At 46.1% G+C, this 16,579-nt stretch overlaps 1 protein-coding gene, 1 long non-coding RNA gene and 1 other non-coding gene across 3 annotated transcripts in view; all 3 read right to left on the reverse strand.

Moving 5' to 3' along the window:
- Positions 1-12,848, reverse strand: part of CDC6 (cell division cycle 6) — a 39,875-nt gene extending 27,027 nt beyond the window's left edge. The window contains exons 1-10 of the mRNA XM_004591241.4: positions 12,744-12,848; positions 12,004-12,194; positions 10,882-11,163; positions 10,563-10,762; positions 10,132-10,307; positions 7,254-7,360; positions 5,953-6,092; positions 4,949-5,049; positions 3,722-3,786; positions 866-1,068 (exon numbers count right to left, since the gene is read on the reverse strand). Of these exons, the coding sequence (XP_004591298.2) occupies positions 866-1,068; positions 3,722-3,786; positions 4,949-5,049; positions 5,953-6,092; positions 7,254-7,360; positions 10,132-10,307; positions 10,563-10,762; positions 10,882-11,163; positions 12,004-12,181 (1,452 nt within the window). The 5' untranslated portion in view covers positions 12,182-12,194; positions 12,744-12,848. The remainder of the gene's footprint in view (positions 1-865; positions 1,069-3,721; positions 3,787-4,948; positions 5,050-5,952; positions 6,093-7,253; positions 7,361-10,131; positions 10,308-10,562; positions 10,763-10,881; positions 11,164-12,003; positions 12,195-12,743) is intronic.
- LOC118759699 (U6 spliceosomal RNA) lies at positions 11,634-11,743 on the reverse strand. Its single transcript, XR_004996355.2, has one exon. It is a non-coding gene; the product is annotated as a U6 spliceosomal RNA (small nuclear RNA).
- Positions 12,849-13,943: 1,095 nt separating the features above from the next.
- LOC131482303 (uncharacterized) lies at positions 13,944-15,177 on the reverse strand. The gene is made up of 3 exons (XR_009246887.1): positions 15,120-15,177; positions 14,481-14,658; positions 13,944-14,041 (listed from the first exon to the last, which is right to left on the reverse strand). It is a non-coding gene; the product is annotated as an uncharacterized LOC131482303 (long non-coding RNA).
- Between the last annotated feature and the right edge of the window lie 1,402 nt (positions 15,178-16,579).

The raw sequence follows: 16,579 nt of genomic DNA on the forward strand, positions 1-16,579 counted from the left end.
CATTCCCAAAAACCTATAATGCAATGTAGGAAAAGTTTTTGTTTTAAGGAAGATTTACAAACAGAAAAATCTTCCATCCACTGATTTACTACATCCAAGTGGCCACAACAGCCGGAGCTAAGATGATCTGAAGCTAGGAGCCAGGACCCTCTGCTAGGTCTCCCACATGGGCACAGGGTCTCAAGGCCATGGGCCATCTTTTGCTGCTTTCCCAGGTTACAAGCAGGGAACTGGTTAGGAAGTGGAACAGCTGGGACACAAACCAGCACCCATATGGGATCTTAGTGCTTGCCAAGGCAAGGATTTAGACACTAGGCCATCAGGTCGGGCCCAGGTAAGGGGTTTTATGAACTCATGGGGAACTGTAGAGGGAGAAGGATGGGAAGATCAATGGTTCAAGGATAGCTAGTTAGGCAGTATTAGTGTTTATTCTTGCTGTTCCAATCCATTTTTAGGGGCCAGAGCGATAGCGTAGCGGTTAAAGTCCTCTTGCACGCCCAGGATCCCATATGGTCACCGGTTCTAATCCTGGCAGTCCGGCTTCCCATCCAGCTCCCTGCTTGTGGCCTGGGATAGCAGCTGAGGATGGCTCAAAGCCTTGGGACCCTGCACCCGCAAAGGAGACCGGGAAGAGATCCTCGCTCCTGGCTTCAGACTGGCTCAGCTCCAGCCGTGTGCTTACTAGGGGAGGGAACCATTAGATGGAAGATCTTCCTCTCTGTCTCTCCTCTCTGTATATCTGCCTTTCCAATAAATAAATAAATAAATAAATCTTTAAAAAACATCCATTTTTAATTTCCATCAGCTGGAGTATGACAGGACTTGAGAGAAAGTCACCTTAGCCTCAGCTTCCAGCCCAACTCACCTTCCCCAAAGTGACCTCTTTGATTTTCAGGTGCCTTGTCACGAGAAGCAGAGAACACACCAAAATCTTCTGTTGAAGAGGGAAGGAATCTTGTGCCCCGTCTCGGCTCAAAGCCATCCTATTCCCATCAACTTCTGAGATGACCTGGGAGATGTGAGTAAGACCAACTCTCTTGGGAACGGGAGAATCAGAGGACGACTTACCTATAAAGTAAATGAATCAAGCTTAATTTGACTTTTAAAATATTGCATCCTTGTGCGTCTACTTCAGCAGATATTACATTTTAGTTAAAGGAAATTCAAGAGTAGTCATGCAGTGGCAACGCTAAAGTTCCAACTAGATGCCAGCCAACGAGACAATGCTGTCCTTAGAAAGATGCCGGAATAATGTGGGATGACTTGGAAAGTACTTATCCTTTCTCTGGGCAGAGAGGGAGCTATTTTTCTCGTGGAATGCAATTTTGTCAAGGAGACAAAATCCACCTCCTGCAAGAGGAAGGATTAGACAGAGAGCCACTGTATTCTACCCTGAGAGTTCCTAATGCCTTGGAGGTAAAGAAGGGAACCTTGGAGCAAAGATGACTGTGCCCATAATCAGGAAAGAAAAAATAAAAGCAGGCTGGAAACACTTTCTTCCAAATACTTAGTATTTGGAAGCAAATGAGTAGATAAAACGTGGCCGGTGAAATCCACTTCACATCCGTCCTCCCAACGGCTTCCCCATGTGACTTTAGAGGTTTAGTTCGCTCGCCCAAGCTGATCCTCAGCAGAGCAACACTTGAGCAAATGTCACTGGATATCCTAACAGATAGCACCATCTCACAAGCCAGAGGCTGGGAAGCTGCCAATGTGCTGTGCTGTGCAGGACTGTGGCCTCATTGTTCGGAGATGCATAAATCGCAAGACAGAAGAGGGATTTACTCTGTAACAACCTTTGCCCAAAGTTACTTCCTGAAACCATTTGCAGTTGCCCCACGATAATTTGCTTCTATTTCATTACTACAAATAGGATGCTGCAGGAGACTGATGGAGAAACCAGAGATCACAGATCAAGTAACAGAATCTTACAAACTGAAAGGAATGTTAAGGTCTATTCTTACTCCCTACACCTAGCCGAGTCTCATCTAAAACAATCCCAACATGTGATCATCAATCTGGCTTTTCTTTGATTATCTCTAAGAGTGTGAGCACACTACATTTCAAAGAAGCCTAGTCAGTTGTGCTTATTAGAAAATTTCTTCAAGGCCGGCCAGTGCAATGGTTCAATCGGCTAATCCTCTGTCTGAATCTCATATGGGGGCTGGTTCGTGTCCCAGCCAGCTGCTCCATCTCCCATGCAGTTCCTTGCAAAGGCCAGAGCATGCCACACCCTGCCCCCTGCCCCCACATGGGAGGTAGGAGATCTGGAATAACAGTTCCAGGCTCCTGGCTTCAGATCAGCTCAGCTCTGGCTGTTGCAGCCATTTGGGGAGTGAACCCACAGATGGAAGATTTCTCTCTCTCCTTCTCCCTGTAAATCTACCTTTCCAATAAAAACAAATATTTAAAACAAACAAAAAAAATTTTTCTTATACTCACTTGAAGCCAGTCTCCCTACAGCTTTCTGAAACCATTCAAAGTCAATCTCATACATATCAAGACAGTAATTAAGTTAGCCTATAACTTACGGCAGAAATTTACAACTTCCATATACGTATATATATGCATTGTGTATGCTTTTTAAAAATATCTATTTATCTGAAAGAGTGAGGTGAGAGACCATTCATTTTACTTCCCAATGGTCCCAAGAGTCCACTAAAGAAGCCAGGAGCTTCCTCCTGGTCTCCTATGTGAATTGCAGGGACCCACAGGACACGAGTATGTGAAGGCATTAGTCGGAAGCTGGATTGAAAGTAGAGTAGCTAGGACTTGAAGGGACGCCCTAACTCCCAACTTCAGCCACTGTGGGCATCTGAGGAATGAACGAAGGCAAGGCTCTTGGCTTCGGATTGACTTAGCTCCATCGAACTGAGGAATTTCGAATTTCTGTGTCTGGACCTCCTAGATAAATCATTTAAAAACAGAACAAAACCAAAAAGCAATATTGCAGGAGTGAAGAAATAATGAGGTTAGACTGTCCTATTTCCACGATTTAACACTAGACATTTAACACTGACAACATATATAGTTCATGGTCACCTAAGGCAAAAAAAAAAAAAAAAGAAAAAAAAAAAAAAAAAAGGAAAGGAAAATTATTTCTAGCATTTGCAGGAGCCGGCAGTGTATGGGAGCCGCCTTGATCTCTGTATGTCCACCCTCTTAGACTTGGTTTAAGGGTGGAGATATCCGAAGCTGAACTCACGGTTCGTTCACTTTCCTGATCTGTTTGCCTTAGATCTACAGTCAACATAGGCATCCAGAGAAGAGCTGATCTGACTTTATAGTTCTCACTCCAAGAGCCAATTATGTAATAATATCCTATTGAACTCGTTTCCCATTAATACATGGACTGTGGGACTGGCAAGTCAGATTGCGGTAACCTGGCTGCTGAAGTCCTTGCCTGGCACGTGCCGGGATCCCATATGAGTGTCAGCTTTAACCCCGGCTCCCTGCCGGTGGCCTGGGAAAGCAGTTGAAGATGGTCGAAAGCCTTGGGCACCCTGCACCCCATGGGAGACCCATAAGAGGCTCTGGTCTCTTGGTTTCGGATTGGCTTAGCTCTAGCCATTGCAGCCACTTGAGCAGTGAATCATCAGATGGAAGATCTTCCCCTCTGTCTCTCCTCCTTTGTGTATATCTGACTTTCCAATGAAAATTTAAAAAAAAAAAAGTTAAGCTCCCAATTATACAGGAAGAAGAAAGGAGATAAACTACTTACATTCCGACAGTGGCTTGAGGATAGTCTGGCTTTTGATATCTGACTCTACGATTTCAATAGCTCTCCTATAAAAAAAATTTTTAAAAATTTAGTCTGAGCCAAACAAACCAAACCATCAAGCTCAAAAGCAGACACATTAACTAAAAAAAAACATGATTTGTGATTTTAAAGCCACCAAACAAAACAGAACTATGTCTCAGCAAAAGAGGACTTAATAGCCTTGAAGTAATTCATAGACCAGGGATGTGAGAAATTTTCAACACTATATGGTTTCCTTGGAGATGCCAAGTAGGTTGTCCTACATTGAGCCAAAGCTAACATTTTGGATGAGGAGAAAATGTCAAGGAAGGAGGGAAGATACATGGTGTGGGTGCCTGATTAACAGAACCAGCGCCATCTACCACACAACAGACCTAAAAGGGAAGTTTGCAGTTTTTTATATATCTAGGTTGGGTGTAGGCTAAACCATGCTAGCCCATGTGACTACTGCTCCTACTTTGCAGTCTTTACCCAAGTCATATGCTGCCTAGGGAGAACTTTCAAATTCAGGATCATGCAATCTAGCAAGGCGAAGAGCTTGCTCTCCCACTGCTCTCTCCAAAGCACTTTGCCCACAGGAAGCCAAAAGGCAGACCTGGATCTTATGCATGGCAGCAGGGGGAGGTTGGACCAGCGGGCCAGCACAGCAAGTATCATTTTAATGGACCCAGTGTCCCTACTGAGCAGGAAGAAATTTCATCAGTCAGCACAGTGGCTTTCCTCAGCAAGAGGGGCGGGGGGGGGATGGGAAGGGAGAAGAGGTCTAGGGCAGCACTGAGAGGGACCACCAACTGGAAGGGGGAAGGGGTGTTCACCAAAGGAAAGGACTGGGAAAACCGTCTAAGGGCAAAGACGGTTCAGCTCCATAAATAAACCTGCTTGAGACCAGCTAATGGAAAAGTAAACTGGAGTCTTTTTTAATACAAATGTAATTAACCAATCTATAATCACCACAGGGAATGCCAGCAACATCTCATTTGTTTCTCCCTCTGTAGGTAATGGACTGATAATGTCTCAGACATTAACACGGTGGAAATCCAGAGCTCCCCACTGAGAAACAAGCCTGCCTTTCTGAGCTTAAAAAAGTAGCAGAATGGAGCCTCTTAAGTCACATTCACTTGAGTTACATGAGACAATTAATAGCATTTCTTCTTTTTAATAAAAACTGCCAGTAGTGCCATAACTCACCTGCACACATCCAGCGCTTTGCGAGCGTCTCCTGAAACAGCAGCGACTTTGCGGGCACAGAACTGGATGGCAGCACCGTCCACAACCTGCTCTCTTGATGCCTTGGGGCAAGACACGAAGACAACAGTTCCAAGCGTAAGTCCTTCTACCACATGGGTCTGACACGCATAAATATTTTCACACTGAAGCCTAAACTTGACCAGCTGCCCTTTATACCCAAGAGATCCTCTTAAACACACATGATTAAGAGCTTTCACGCCATCTAAAGCATTTTATAGCAATGTGGCAGAGGTTCAGAATGAGAAAGCAACTGGAACTTAAATTTAGAAAAGAAAAAAAACAAAACAAAACAAAAAAACCAACCCAACAGCATCAAAACACACAACACAACGAAAAACCCAAAACCAAGAATCCCTTAGAGTTCCTTTCAAGAGTTTCTCAAAGGCCATTAAAGAAGCACCTGAGAGACTCCTCTAACTGCTGCTTGCATTTCAACACTGAGGCAGCCAAGAAATGGGGTCAGGTGTGGAAAGCCCCACAAAAATATTCTATGGTACATAGGAACTCCTGCTGCTTTAGGAAAGCACAACATTTTATTTTATTTTATTTTTAAAGATTTATTTTATTACAAAGTCAGATATACAGAGAGGAGGAGAGACAGAGAGGAAGATTTTCCGTCCGATGGTTCACTCCCCAAGTGAGCCGCAATGGCCAGTGCCGATCCGAAGCAGGGAACCCGGAACCTCTTCCGGGTCTCCCACGCGGGTGCAGAGTCCCAATGCATTGGGCCGTCCTCAACTGCTTTCCCAGGCCACAAGCAGGGAGCTGGATGGGAAGTGGAGCTGCCAGGATTAGAACCGGCGCCCCTATGGGATCCCGGCGTGTTCAAGGCGAGGACTTTATCCGCTAGGCTACGCCACCGGGCCCGAAAGCACAACATTTTAACTACTGTTGGGTGACTGCAACACAAGCAACCCAAAACTTGCACAATGCCTGACACGCACCTGGCTAAGTCGATACTGCAGGATAGTGGCTATCTGGTTTCTGGTATACGGTGGGAAGTTCAACAGCTGAGGTTTACATTTTTCTCTAGCTTGAAGCCTAGGCAGGATTCTGTCTGTGAGGTCCAGGGTATTAGCAATCCCTGAGGAGAAGATAAATAACATCCATCACTGTTGGTCAGACCATCCTAAAAGTACAATGAAACCCTCTGCCATACAAATAAAAGTTCCAGTTTAACCTAGCACTTCAACTGTTACTTCCTTCTGGCACCCCTGCCACCCCAACAAGTATACACCTACTGAGTCAGGTGGACATAGTCATCAGAGAATGTCCTTTCAAAATTAGGCTTCAAAGTTTTCATTGATGAGCAGCACCAAATACTCCCCCAAACCCACTCCTTACCATTTCTATTCTGAGTCAACAAAACTGGTTTTAAGATTAATATTTTAAATTAATACTCATTATAGTAGTCATTTTGTATTTTGACAAGGCAGAAAGATGATTTAAGATCAAATAAGTGATAAATAAGCTGAAATAGATTGAAGAGCTTTTGATAGTTTCAATATGATTTGCAGATAGTTCTCAGACCATGATGATAGTTCTTTCCTCCTGCCCAAGAACACATTCTTATTTATTTTACAGATTTGTTTATTTTTACTGGAAAGGCAGACTCACAGAGAGAAGGACAAAGATCTTCCATCTGTTAGTTCATTGCTCAGATGGTCACAAAGGCCAAAGCTGAGCCAGGAGCCATTTGCAGGTCTCCCATGTGGGTGCAGGAATCCTCAGCTTCGGGCCATCCCTCACTGTGTTCCCAGGCCATAAGTAAGACGCTGGATTGGAAGTAGGAGCTGGGACATGAGCTGGGACCCATGGCACGCCAGCACTCACAGATGGAGGATTATCCACACCAGCCCCAAGAGCATTTTAGAATCACCACGTAACATTAACTCCTGAGCCCTGGGTTGGGGCTTTGATGTAGCAGTTAAAATGCCTGCAACCCATACGGGAGTTCTTGGGTTTGAGTCCCTGCAATTTCCAATTCCAGCTTCGTTGCACAATGGGAGGCAGCCAATGATGGCTCAAGTACGTAGGGTCCTGCCAAGCCACATGGGATGCCCAGACGGAATTTCTAGCTATTAGCTTCAGCTGACCCAGCCTCAGCTATTGCAGGCATTCAGGGAGTGAATCAGCAGACAATTTCTATCTTTGTCTCTGCCTTTCAGGTGAAATGAAAAGAAAAAAATTATATATATATATCATTTTTCATATATATGTATATGAAAAAAAATGGAGTACTAACCAATCAGCACCAACCGAGAGTTGCTCAGCCATGGCCATTCAAAGAGTGTGTACAACACATCCTGCCCTTTGCTGTCCAGCTGATCCATCTCGTCCAGAACCAACACACTGCAGAGAAAAAGCAATCAGCATCACTCATCACTTGTTCTGTTTTGAAAGGCCGAGGGACAGAGAGGGAGAGATGCAGAGACAGGGGGCTCTTCCATCTATTGGCTCACTCGTCAAGTGGCCACAATAGCTGGGGGCTGGCCAGGCTTAGACCAAAGCCAGGAGCTAGGAACACCATCCTGGTCTCTGAAATAAGAGTAGTCAAAACTCAATGCAGGCATCCCAAACAGTGGCTTAACCTACTATACAACACTGAGCCCACTATCCACCTTCTTAAGCTCTCAATCTCTTTGATCCAGGCTGAATTCAGGTTGTATTCCTAAAGCCTAGACAAGTATGAAGGTCATAATTTGTCCTTTCTATCTTTGTTACAATTCCACCTGTCTTGAACAAGTAACATTAAGATATTTTTACAAGGCTTATTTGAAAGGCACAGCTACTGAGAGGGAGACAGAAAAGAAGAATCTTCCATCTGCCGCTCACCCTTCAAATGGCCACAAAGGCCTTGGCTGGGCCAGGTTGAATTCAGGAGCTTCACTAAGTTCTCCCTGCACTTGGGCCATCTTCTGCAGCTTTCCCAGGTGCATTAGCAGGGGACTGTGGAGCATCCAGGACTCAACTTGCTACCCATAATGGAATGGTGGTCCTGCAGGCAGCAGCTTTATCCAACTACACCACAGTGCCAGTCTATTAGGTATTTTAAAAAATTCATTTTCTTCTTTGCCTGGGTTGGGTAGGCTGAAGCAAGGAGCTTAACCCAGGCCTCTCCTGTGCATGGCAGAGGCCCAATGACTTGGGAGCCTCTGCATTAGAAGGGAGCTGGATTGGAAGGCAAGCAACTGGGAATAAAACCAGTGCCTATATAGCTGTGAGGTCACACCACTCGAGCCCATCTAGGCACTTTTAAGCAATTAATCAAAAAACATTTTTTTCCAATTTAAAATTACAAGGTGGGAGAAGTCGATTAGCAGGTAAGAAGTTATGGTTAAACAGGATTAAAAAGTTTTGCTGGGGTGAGTTGTGTGGGGAAGCAGGTTAAGCACCCCCTGTGGATACCTGTCTACTGTTTCTGATCTTGCTCCTGAAGCAGCAGATGTGAGACCAAGTACTGAGTTTTGTCAACTGTGGCAGACCAGGATGGAGATCCTGGCTCCTGGCTTTAGCCTGCCCTAGCAGTTGTAGTTATTTGTGTAGTGAATCAGTGCATGAAAGATCTCTCCATCTCTGTCACTGTCTTTCAAATAAACACTTCATGTTAAAAACAAACAAACAAAAAAAACACAGGTGGGCGGTGGGTGGGGTGGGGAAAGACCCAACATGGTACCCTAGTGGCTAAAGTCCTTGCCTTGCACATGCCAGGATCCCATATGGGTGCCAGTTTGCATCTTGGTTGCTCCACTTCCCATCCAGCTCCCTGTCTGTGGCCTGGGAAAGCAGTCAAGGACAGCCCAAAGCCTTGGGAACCTGACCCTGCATAGGAGACCCGGAAGAAGTTCCTGGCTCCTAACTTCCAATCAGCTAGCTCAGCTGCAGCCATTGTGGCCAGCTGGGTGTGTGAATCAACAGACGGAAGATCTTTTTGTCTTTCCTTCTCGGTAAATCTGCTTTTCCAATAAAAATAAACAAATCTTAAAAACAAACAGGGGCCTGGCGTGATAGCGTAGTGGTTCAAGTCCTTGCCTTGAACGCACCGGGATCCCATATGGGCGCTGGTTTGCACCCTGGCAGCCCTGCTTCCCATCCAGCTCCCTGCCTGTGGCCTGGGAAAGCAGTCGAGGAAGGCCCAAAGCTTTGGCATCTTGCACCTGCATGGAGACCTGGAAGAGGCTCCTGGCTCCTAACTTTGGATCAGCTCAGTTCCAGCCATTGTGGCCACTTGGGGAATGAGCCATTGGACAGAAGATCTTCCTATTTGTCTCTCCTCCTCTCTGTATACTCGCCTTTCAAATAAAAACAAATAATAAAATCTTAAAAAACAAACAAACTTTGTTATCACCTCTCTGTAAATCCGACTTTCCAATAAAAAAATAACTATTTATTTATTTATATTGGAAAGGCAAATATATATAAAGATCTTCCATTCAGCCACTTGGGGAGTGAACCAGTGGATGGAAGATCTCCCTTTCCAATTGAAAAGAGAAAAAAAAAAAAAGCTCTGGTGTAAAATTGCACATTAGATTTACAGATAGCAGTGTACTGTGTATATTTTTCAATAGCAGATTAAAGCACTACTTGGGATACTTGCAACTCATATAGGAATGCTACTTCTTAATCCTGGATATGCTGATTTCAATCCAGTTTCTTGCTAACGCATCCTGGAAGGCAGCTGATGGCTCAGGAACTTGGGCACCTGCCATCATGTGGGAAACCTAGACAAAATTATTGCTTCTGGCATCAGCCTGGCCCAGACCTGGATGCTGCAGGCACTTCGGGAGTGAGTGTTTTCACCATAAAGGGATGATGATTGAAGAGGTATGTTTACTTTCATTCAGACATTCTTCAATGTGTGTGTGTATATGAAGACATTTTATAGTATCCCATAAGCATGCTTACTTTTTACATGTATTAGAAACTTTGGTTAAAGAAAAATTTTAATAAAAAAATTTAATAATATAACAAAATACAATGTATTTAATAATAAAATAAGATTTCAGTGGTATAGGTTTCTTTTTCTCCCCCTTAAACTGAGTAACTCAGCACACACGGCAAGGTTGTATTTGTGGACATTAGACCTCGATTCTCAGAGCCACGCTCAGCAGAGCAGTACTTACATCATGGGGCCCTTCTCTGCAGTCATATGCTTTTCCAGTTTCTTCATCACGTCCTTCCCAGCTGTCCTGGTGACTTCTTCCTGACAAATCTCCTGAGCAATAGCTGGGAACACTGCCTGGGCGCTCCTCAAGGACATGCAATTCAGCATGATAGTTTTAAAGCCTTTCAGTTCCTTCTAAAAAAAAAAAAAAGCCAACAAGAGTTATTTTGGCCTCAAAGATTTGATGGAATTTGAAATGAAAATATCTTTGAGAAGCTAACAGTATGCAAGAGAAAAGCCTTCCTTTCATTTGACGTGAACAATGAAACTAGAACTGTCTTATTTTGAGGAAACCCTGAACCTCTTAGATGTTTACTTTTTTTTTTTTTTAACCCTGAAAGATCAGGAACCATCTTAGCAAGAGTATTCTAATGTGGCTTGCCAGCACACCTTGAGGTCTTGCAGAATCCGGCTTAGGCAGGCAGTTTTCCCAGTCCCAGGAGCACCGGAGAGGTAAAGACTTCCAGCTCTCTTCCCACAGATGTGCTCCCTCAGGAAAGTCCTGATGGCATCCATCTCCTTCTCCCTGGCAGGCAGCTGATCCGGAACAGCTGTATTCAGGACGAGCTTTGCCTGCTGGTAGCAAGTACCTGCGCCAGACAGAGAAGGGCAATTAGTCACAGCAGAAGGTGACCCACCAGATTTTATTCAGAGTCATCAGTTCTGTTTACAATGGCTGCACGAACAGCTGTCCTGTGAGAGAACAAACCTTCTTGCTTGAACAGCCTCATGCACGCCGATTCTTTCTCAGATGAACATCTCTGCTCAGAGGTTGCTGTGACCTCTTGACCTTTCCGAGGCGAGGAAAGTATCTTGTTTTGGGGAGCTCTGGCTGGTTCTCCTTTGCTAGGAGACTTAGTTGTCAGTGAATTGTCAAATATTAATCTGCGTCCTTTCGGGGTACGTGAGCGAGGGGGCCCGTTCTCCTTCTTGCCTTGCTTGGGTGGTGAACAGGGCAGTAACTGGGGAGTGTTGCAGAGGTTGTCATCACCTGAAACACATTCAAATCAAACCGTGGTCATTTGTAGCAGTGGAGTCAGAAGACTTACAAAGATCTCTTCTACCTCGGTCAGAGCCATCCCATGTAGAAGCAAATATTGGCCACCAGAGGGTGCCACTGAATCTTACCACTGGATGGAAACCAAAAGAATTTCCAAGATGGTTCCACAACAGGGTTTCTGACCCTTCGCACCTCTGGCCACTATCTCTCTGGTATAGAGGGCTGTCACGCACATTGCAGAATGTTTAGCAGCACCCCTGGCTTTTAGCCACTGTGCCAGCAGCACCCCTTCTACCAGAACAACAATGTCTCCAGATACAGCCACGTCACACCCTCATGTTGAAAAATGCTCCAAAATTTTTAAGGATTATCAACCACTCTCCCAACAATAGGAAAGGACAGAAAATGCCAAGTGCCATGTTCTTGTTTCTCCTAATTTCCCAAAGACTTACGCAATTTAAAAAAATACGGTAAAAAAGCTTCACAAAATTGTCATCATCGTTGTGCAGGGGCCATGCTAAATCCTCTCTGCATTGTTCCAATTTAGTATATGTGCTGCCAAAGCGAGCGCTCGGCACGTTTCTTAACCATATAACTGAAAAGTCAATGAAAACACCATGCCAACTAAACTCGGTCTTAAGGAGTCCCACGATTAGCCTTATTCAGCAGTTCAGAAAGTTATCTCTGTAAGTGGCTTAGCCCTGAAGGTCAGTAAACACTTGGCAAATACTCAGGAAATCACTAGAAGGAATAGCCTTCCTTGGAAAGGCTTCCTCCAGGACATGCACCCTCCCCCCTACACACCCAAGAGCTGCCCTTATCTAAACTTACCCAGACGTTTTCTGGGGCTCAGAGGCAGAACTTTAAGGGAAGGAGAGGAGGACAGAGCCTGGGCACTTGTTGGCTTTTGTGAGACATCACCAGGGTTTTTGCTTTTGTTCACGCTCCTAGGGAGCTTCTTCTTTGGAAAGCTAATTTGACCCTGTGCCTGGGATCGGGTTTGAGGCATGACGGCAACACCGCTGCAGACAGGAAAACACAAACAAACAAACAAAAAACAACATATATGTGACAAGGAAGGGAAAACAGCTAATCAGGGACTGGCTTATACAGGTGATTAGCACTCATTTCCTAAACAAATAGTGTGAAAACACTCAGCTCTTTTCCATATCCCGTTCTTCTGCGTAACTTACAGGTATCATTTATTGTCCACCTACTACGTGTCCAATGCTATCAATCCCTTGCACACTAACGCATTGGTGCAGAGCCAGGTATTATTACCAACCCTGTCTTACAGATGACAGGTGAGGCGCAGAGGCCTACGTGGCTGTAAAGCAGGAACACAAGCCCAGGCATTCCGGCTGCAGGGCCCGATTCTCCACCCCAGGGAGGCTGCGCCCGCGGCCTCTCCAAAGCCCTCACACAGCCGCCCCGTCTCCCTCAGCTCTCCGCTCGCACCCTGCGCTCAGAGCACACTTCCTTCCCACAGCCTCGGCCCTTGCCCACCTCGCCGCGCCCGATCTCCCTTCTCTTGCCCAGCTCCTCGGTCTCGCAGGAGCCACGACCCTCACCGAGTCCCGCTGCCTCCCGTCCAAACCCAAGGTCTCGCAAGGAAGCCTCTCCTTCCTCAGGGCCGCGTCTCCTCGGCGCAGGCTCCTCGCTTTCCCTCACACACCGAACGAACACCAGCAGGCAGCAAGACCCAAACGCTCTCGCGCCAGATCGGGTCGGCTCAGGAGTTCCCGTCTCCCGCCAAAGCCCGGCCAACGCTTCTGATTGGCTGTCGCCGCCGCGCCGCGCTCCTGGGTCTCCGCCTCTTCCTCCGTTGCCCAGCCAGCTGGAAAACCGTCAGCCAATCAGGGAGCCCCAGGTCTCAGGGCCCATGTGAAGCCACGCCCGCTAGGCAGGCCGCGCTTGTACATCCGGGGCTTCGGCAGTACGCGCGCTGGCGGCGGGTTGCTTGGCGTTCGGCTGGTCGGCTGCGCCGCAAAGCCCGCCGGGACACGTAGTCTTTCCTGGGGCGACTCTGCTTCGCGGTGGACGTGCTGGTGAGGTCACTGTTGCCTTCCGTTTAGGGGACGATGCCGACTGCGCGGCAAGGTGCCTCTCAGACGCTCCACCCTACAAGGCAGAACACAAATTATGTGTAGTAGGACATAGGTCTCAGCCTGTAGGCAGCCGGGAAGGGACCCGAGGGCTGAACGAATACACTGCCTCTTTTGACTTGCGCTTCAAGGGTAATAAATGAGATATACTCCTTGCTTTTATTTTGAAATGTTAGAGTTTCTGCAGTACTTAACCAACCTTTCACACATGGTGGGAAGTAGAATTATGGCCCCTTAGCCTTTTATGGCTAAACACTGGGGTTTCAGGCCCAAGGAAGACAATTAGAGAAGAGGCAAGCTGAGCCTCTAATGAAAAATCTAAATTAGAGCAGTAATTTGTAGCCCAGACTTCAAATCCAATAATCCTTCTAAACCTCAGGTTCCTTAAAGAACACCCAAGTCTAGGTGAAGGTGAACATTTTTTTTCTTAAAGACATCATGAAAGAAAAAAGTTTAAAAATTTTATTTTTATTGGAAAGTCATATTTACTGAGAGGAGAGAAAGATCTTTTTAACTGCTGGTTCACTCCACAAGTTGCGGCAACAGTCAGAGCTGAGCCAATCTGAAGCAAGGAAGCAGGAGCTTCTTTCAGGTCTCCCACGCAGGTGCAGGGTCCCAAGACTTGGGGCCATCCTCTACTGCTTTCCCAGGCCACAAGCAGGGAAGTGGAGCCGCTGGGACACAAACCAGTACACATATGCGATCCCGATGCATGCAAAGTGAGGACTTTAGCTGCTAGGCTATCACGCTGGGCCCAGAAAGGGCTATTAAAAAGATTTGTAAGGCAAAGCAGGTGACAGATCCATCTGCTGGTTCATTTCCCAAATGGCCTCAACAGACAGGTGTCCCATGTCTTGGGTCACCTCCCACTGCTTTCACATTCAGCAGGACACTGCATCGGAAGCATGCCAGCTAAATCTTGAATCAGTGCTTATATGGGATGCAGCATCGCAGGCAGTGCCACAGGTGCACACTTCACACACTGTGCCACAAACCTGCCCCGCCTCTCCCCCCCAACACACTTTTGATGACAGCAGAACCCAGGAGGTAACCTTCACTGTTCCTAACTTTACCAGTGGGCCCCTAAAAATTGCTCTTGACAGACTTGAAATGGTCATGTATGGTCAGCCAGCATTTAAGAGTTGGCAGGTAATGAACAGGACTCAGTGTTGGAGGAGAGTGGAGAAAGCTGTAAATACTCACCATGCATATCAAAATGCACATGGAGGATATGGCAGTACATTGGAGCCTTCAGAGGACACCGGGTACCATGATGGAGGACAAAGGACAGAACAAATTGATCAACTACTCCAACCAAGCATTGGCAGTGAATATCTGGGCAGATGGAGACTCCCAGGTGGGCCACAGCAGCCAGCGGATTCTGGACAGATTTCATGATTCGAGTGGTGAGATTGACAGCTATTCGGGACTGTTGAACTACCAAAATCTCTTGAGAACTTCATGGCACTATAAATTTCTATTTTTCTTCCTGTTATTTTGATTTGTGGCTTTTCATTTAATAGGATGTAAGGTTACTGTAATGGACACTATCATGTCCAGACGTGAGGATACAATGCACTAGTCATCTCCACTTCCAGATCAAAGATGGACTCCCAATGAAACTGTTAACTATATCTTGACAATAGGATGCTGGACTCCCTGTCACTGTCCAATCCGCAATGATGCACATATGACTATTTATGAAGAACTATGTTATAGTAATAATATAGGGGAACTCAGTGGGGAGGAGGGGACTTGAGGTGGGAGTAAGGGAAATCCCAAAGCCTATGGAACTGTATCATAAACTAACAAAAAAATTGTAAATAACAAAAAAATACTTACCATGCATATCTGATGCTGTGAAAATACTAGGGGATGTAGCCCTGATCCAGAAATCCCTACAAAAGCAAATGACTGCTGACATAGCAGGCAGAGAACCACAGAATGTGGTCCCTGGAAGCTTTCCCATTCTACCAGTGACCCTGCAGTGACAGGATGTGTACACCACCATACTGCCACTTCAGTGCTTTTTTTTTTTTTTTTTAAAGATTTATTCAGTTTATTACAAAGTGAGATATACAGAGAGGAGGAGAAACAGAGAGGAAGATCTTCCGTCCAATGATTCACTCCCCAAGTGACTGCAATGGCCGGTGCTGCGCCGACCCAAAGCCGGGAACCAGGAACCTCTTCCGGGTCTCCCACGCGGGTGCAGTGTCCAAATGCATTGGGCCGTCCTCAACTGCTTTCCCAGGCCACAAGCAGGGAGCTGGATGGGAAGTGGAGCTGCCGGGATTAGAACCGGCGCCCACATGGGATCCCGGGGCATTCAAGGCGAGGACTTTAGCCGCTAGGCCACGCCGCCGGGCCCAAGTGCTTTGTTTCTGATGTTTCCTATGTAGGACACCAGTCACCATCCCAAAGACAGCCTTCTGATGCACTATGCACATTTGTACTCACAGCTGTCCTGAGAGCCACTTGATGAGCTGCTGGCAGACAAGAACCATGTCTTGCTGTTCATTTCAGGGTAAAGTCAAACAATAAACTGCTTTCTGAATCAAGGAGTGGAAAGCGTATTTCTGCCAAGTAGACATCCACCCTGTTCATAAAGGCTTTTTGTGGACATCTAACGCACATGTAATCCTTCCAATCTCGCCCCACTAAACCTACGAGTGGATGAGTTCTGTGTAAAAGGTATAGACTGAGGGAAAGCTGTTCTCCGGATGGTTAGGATCCTGAAGTTGACATTTTAGTCCCTCATCCTCCCCCTCACTTTTAAAAAAGATGAATGTATTGCAAAAACGGAAACACATTTCATTCACTGGTTCATTCCCTAGATGGCTCCAATAGCAGAGGCTGTGCCAGGAACTCCATTTGGATCTCCCTTGTGGGTTGCAGGAACCCCAGGTCATTGGGCCATCAGTTGCCTTCCAGGTACCTTAGCAAGAACCTCAATTGAAAGCATAGTAGTTAGGACTCTGGGAGGCACCTCAATACAGGATGTAGGAACCCCAAGGGTCATCTTAACTTGCAACACTGCAACACCTGCCCTAGTGTTTGTTGTTAGCCTGTAAGCAGAAAACTATGAGGTCAGACAGGCAGCTTCCTCCCAGTGAGTTGCATGGCTGGATTGGGTTGTGAAATATTTTAAGAGGCACATTCATGGTAAACAGTTGTGTCTCAGTAGTAATTACAGTGAGCAAATCAGTGCTCTTATCACCTTCTAGCGCATACAGAGTATCACAGAGGCATCAAATCGCAGTGGAAGGACCTGTCCGACCTCCTCTCACTTGAGCAACACCAAC

This window comes from Ochotona princeps, chromosome 17, assembly GCF_030435755.1.
Source record: "Ochotona princeps isolate mOchPri1 chromosome 17, mOchPri1.hap1, whole genome shotgun sequence".
NCBI lineage: Eukaryota > Metazoa > Chordata > Mammalia > Lagomorpha > Ochotonidae > Ochotona > Ochotona princeps.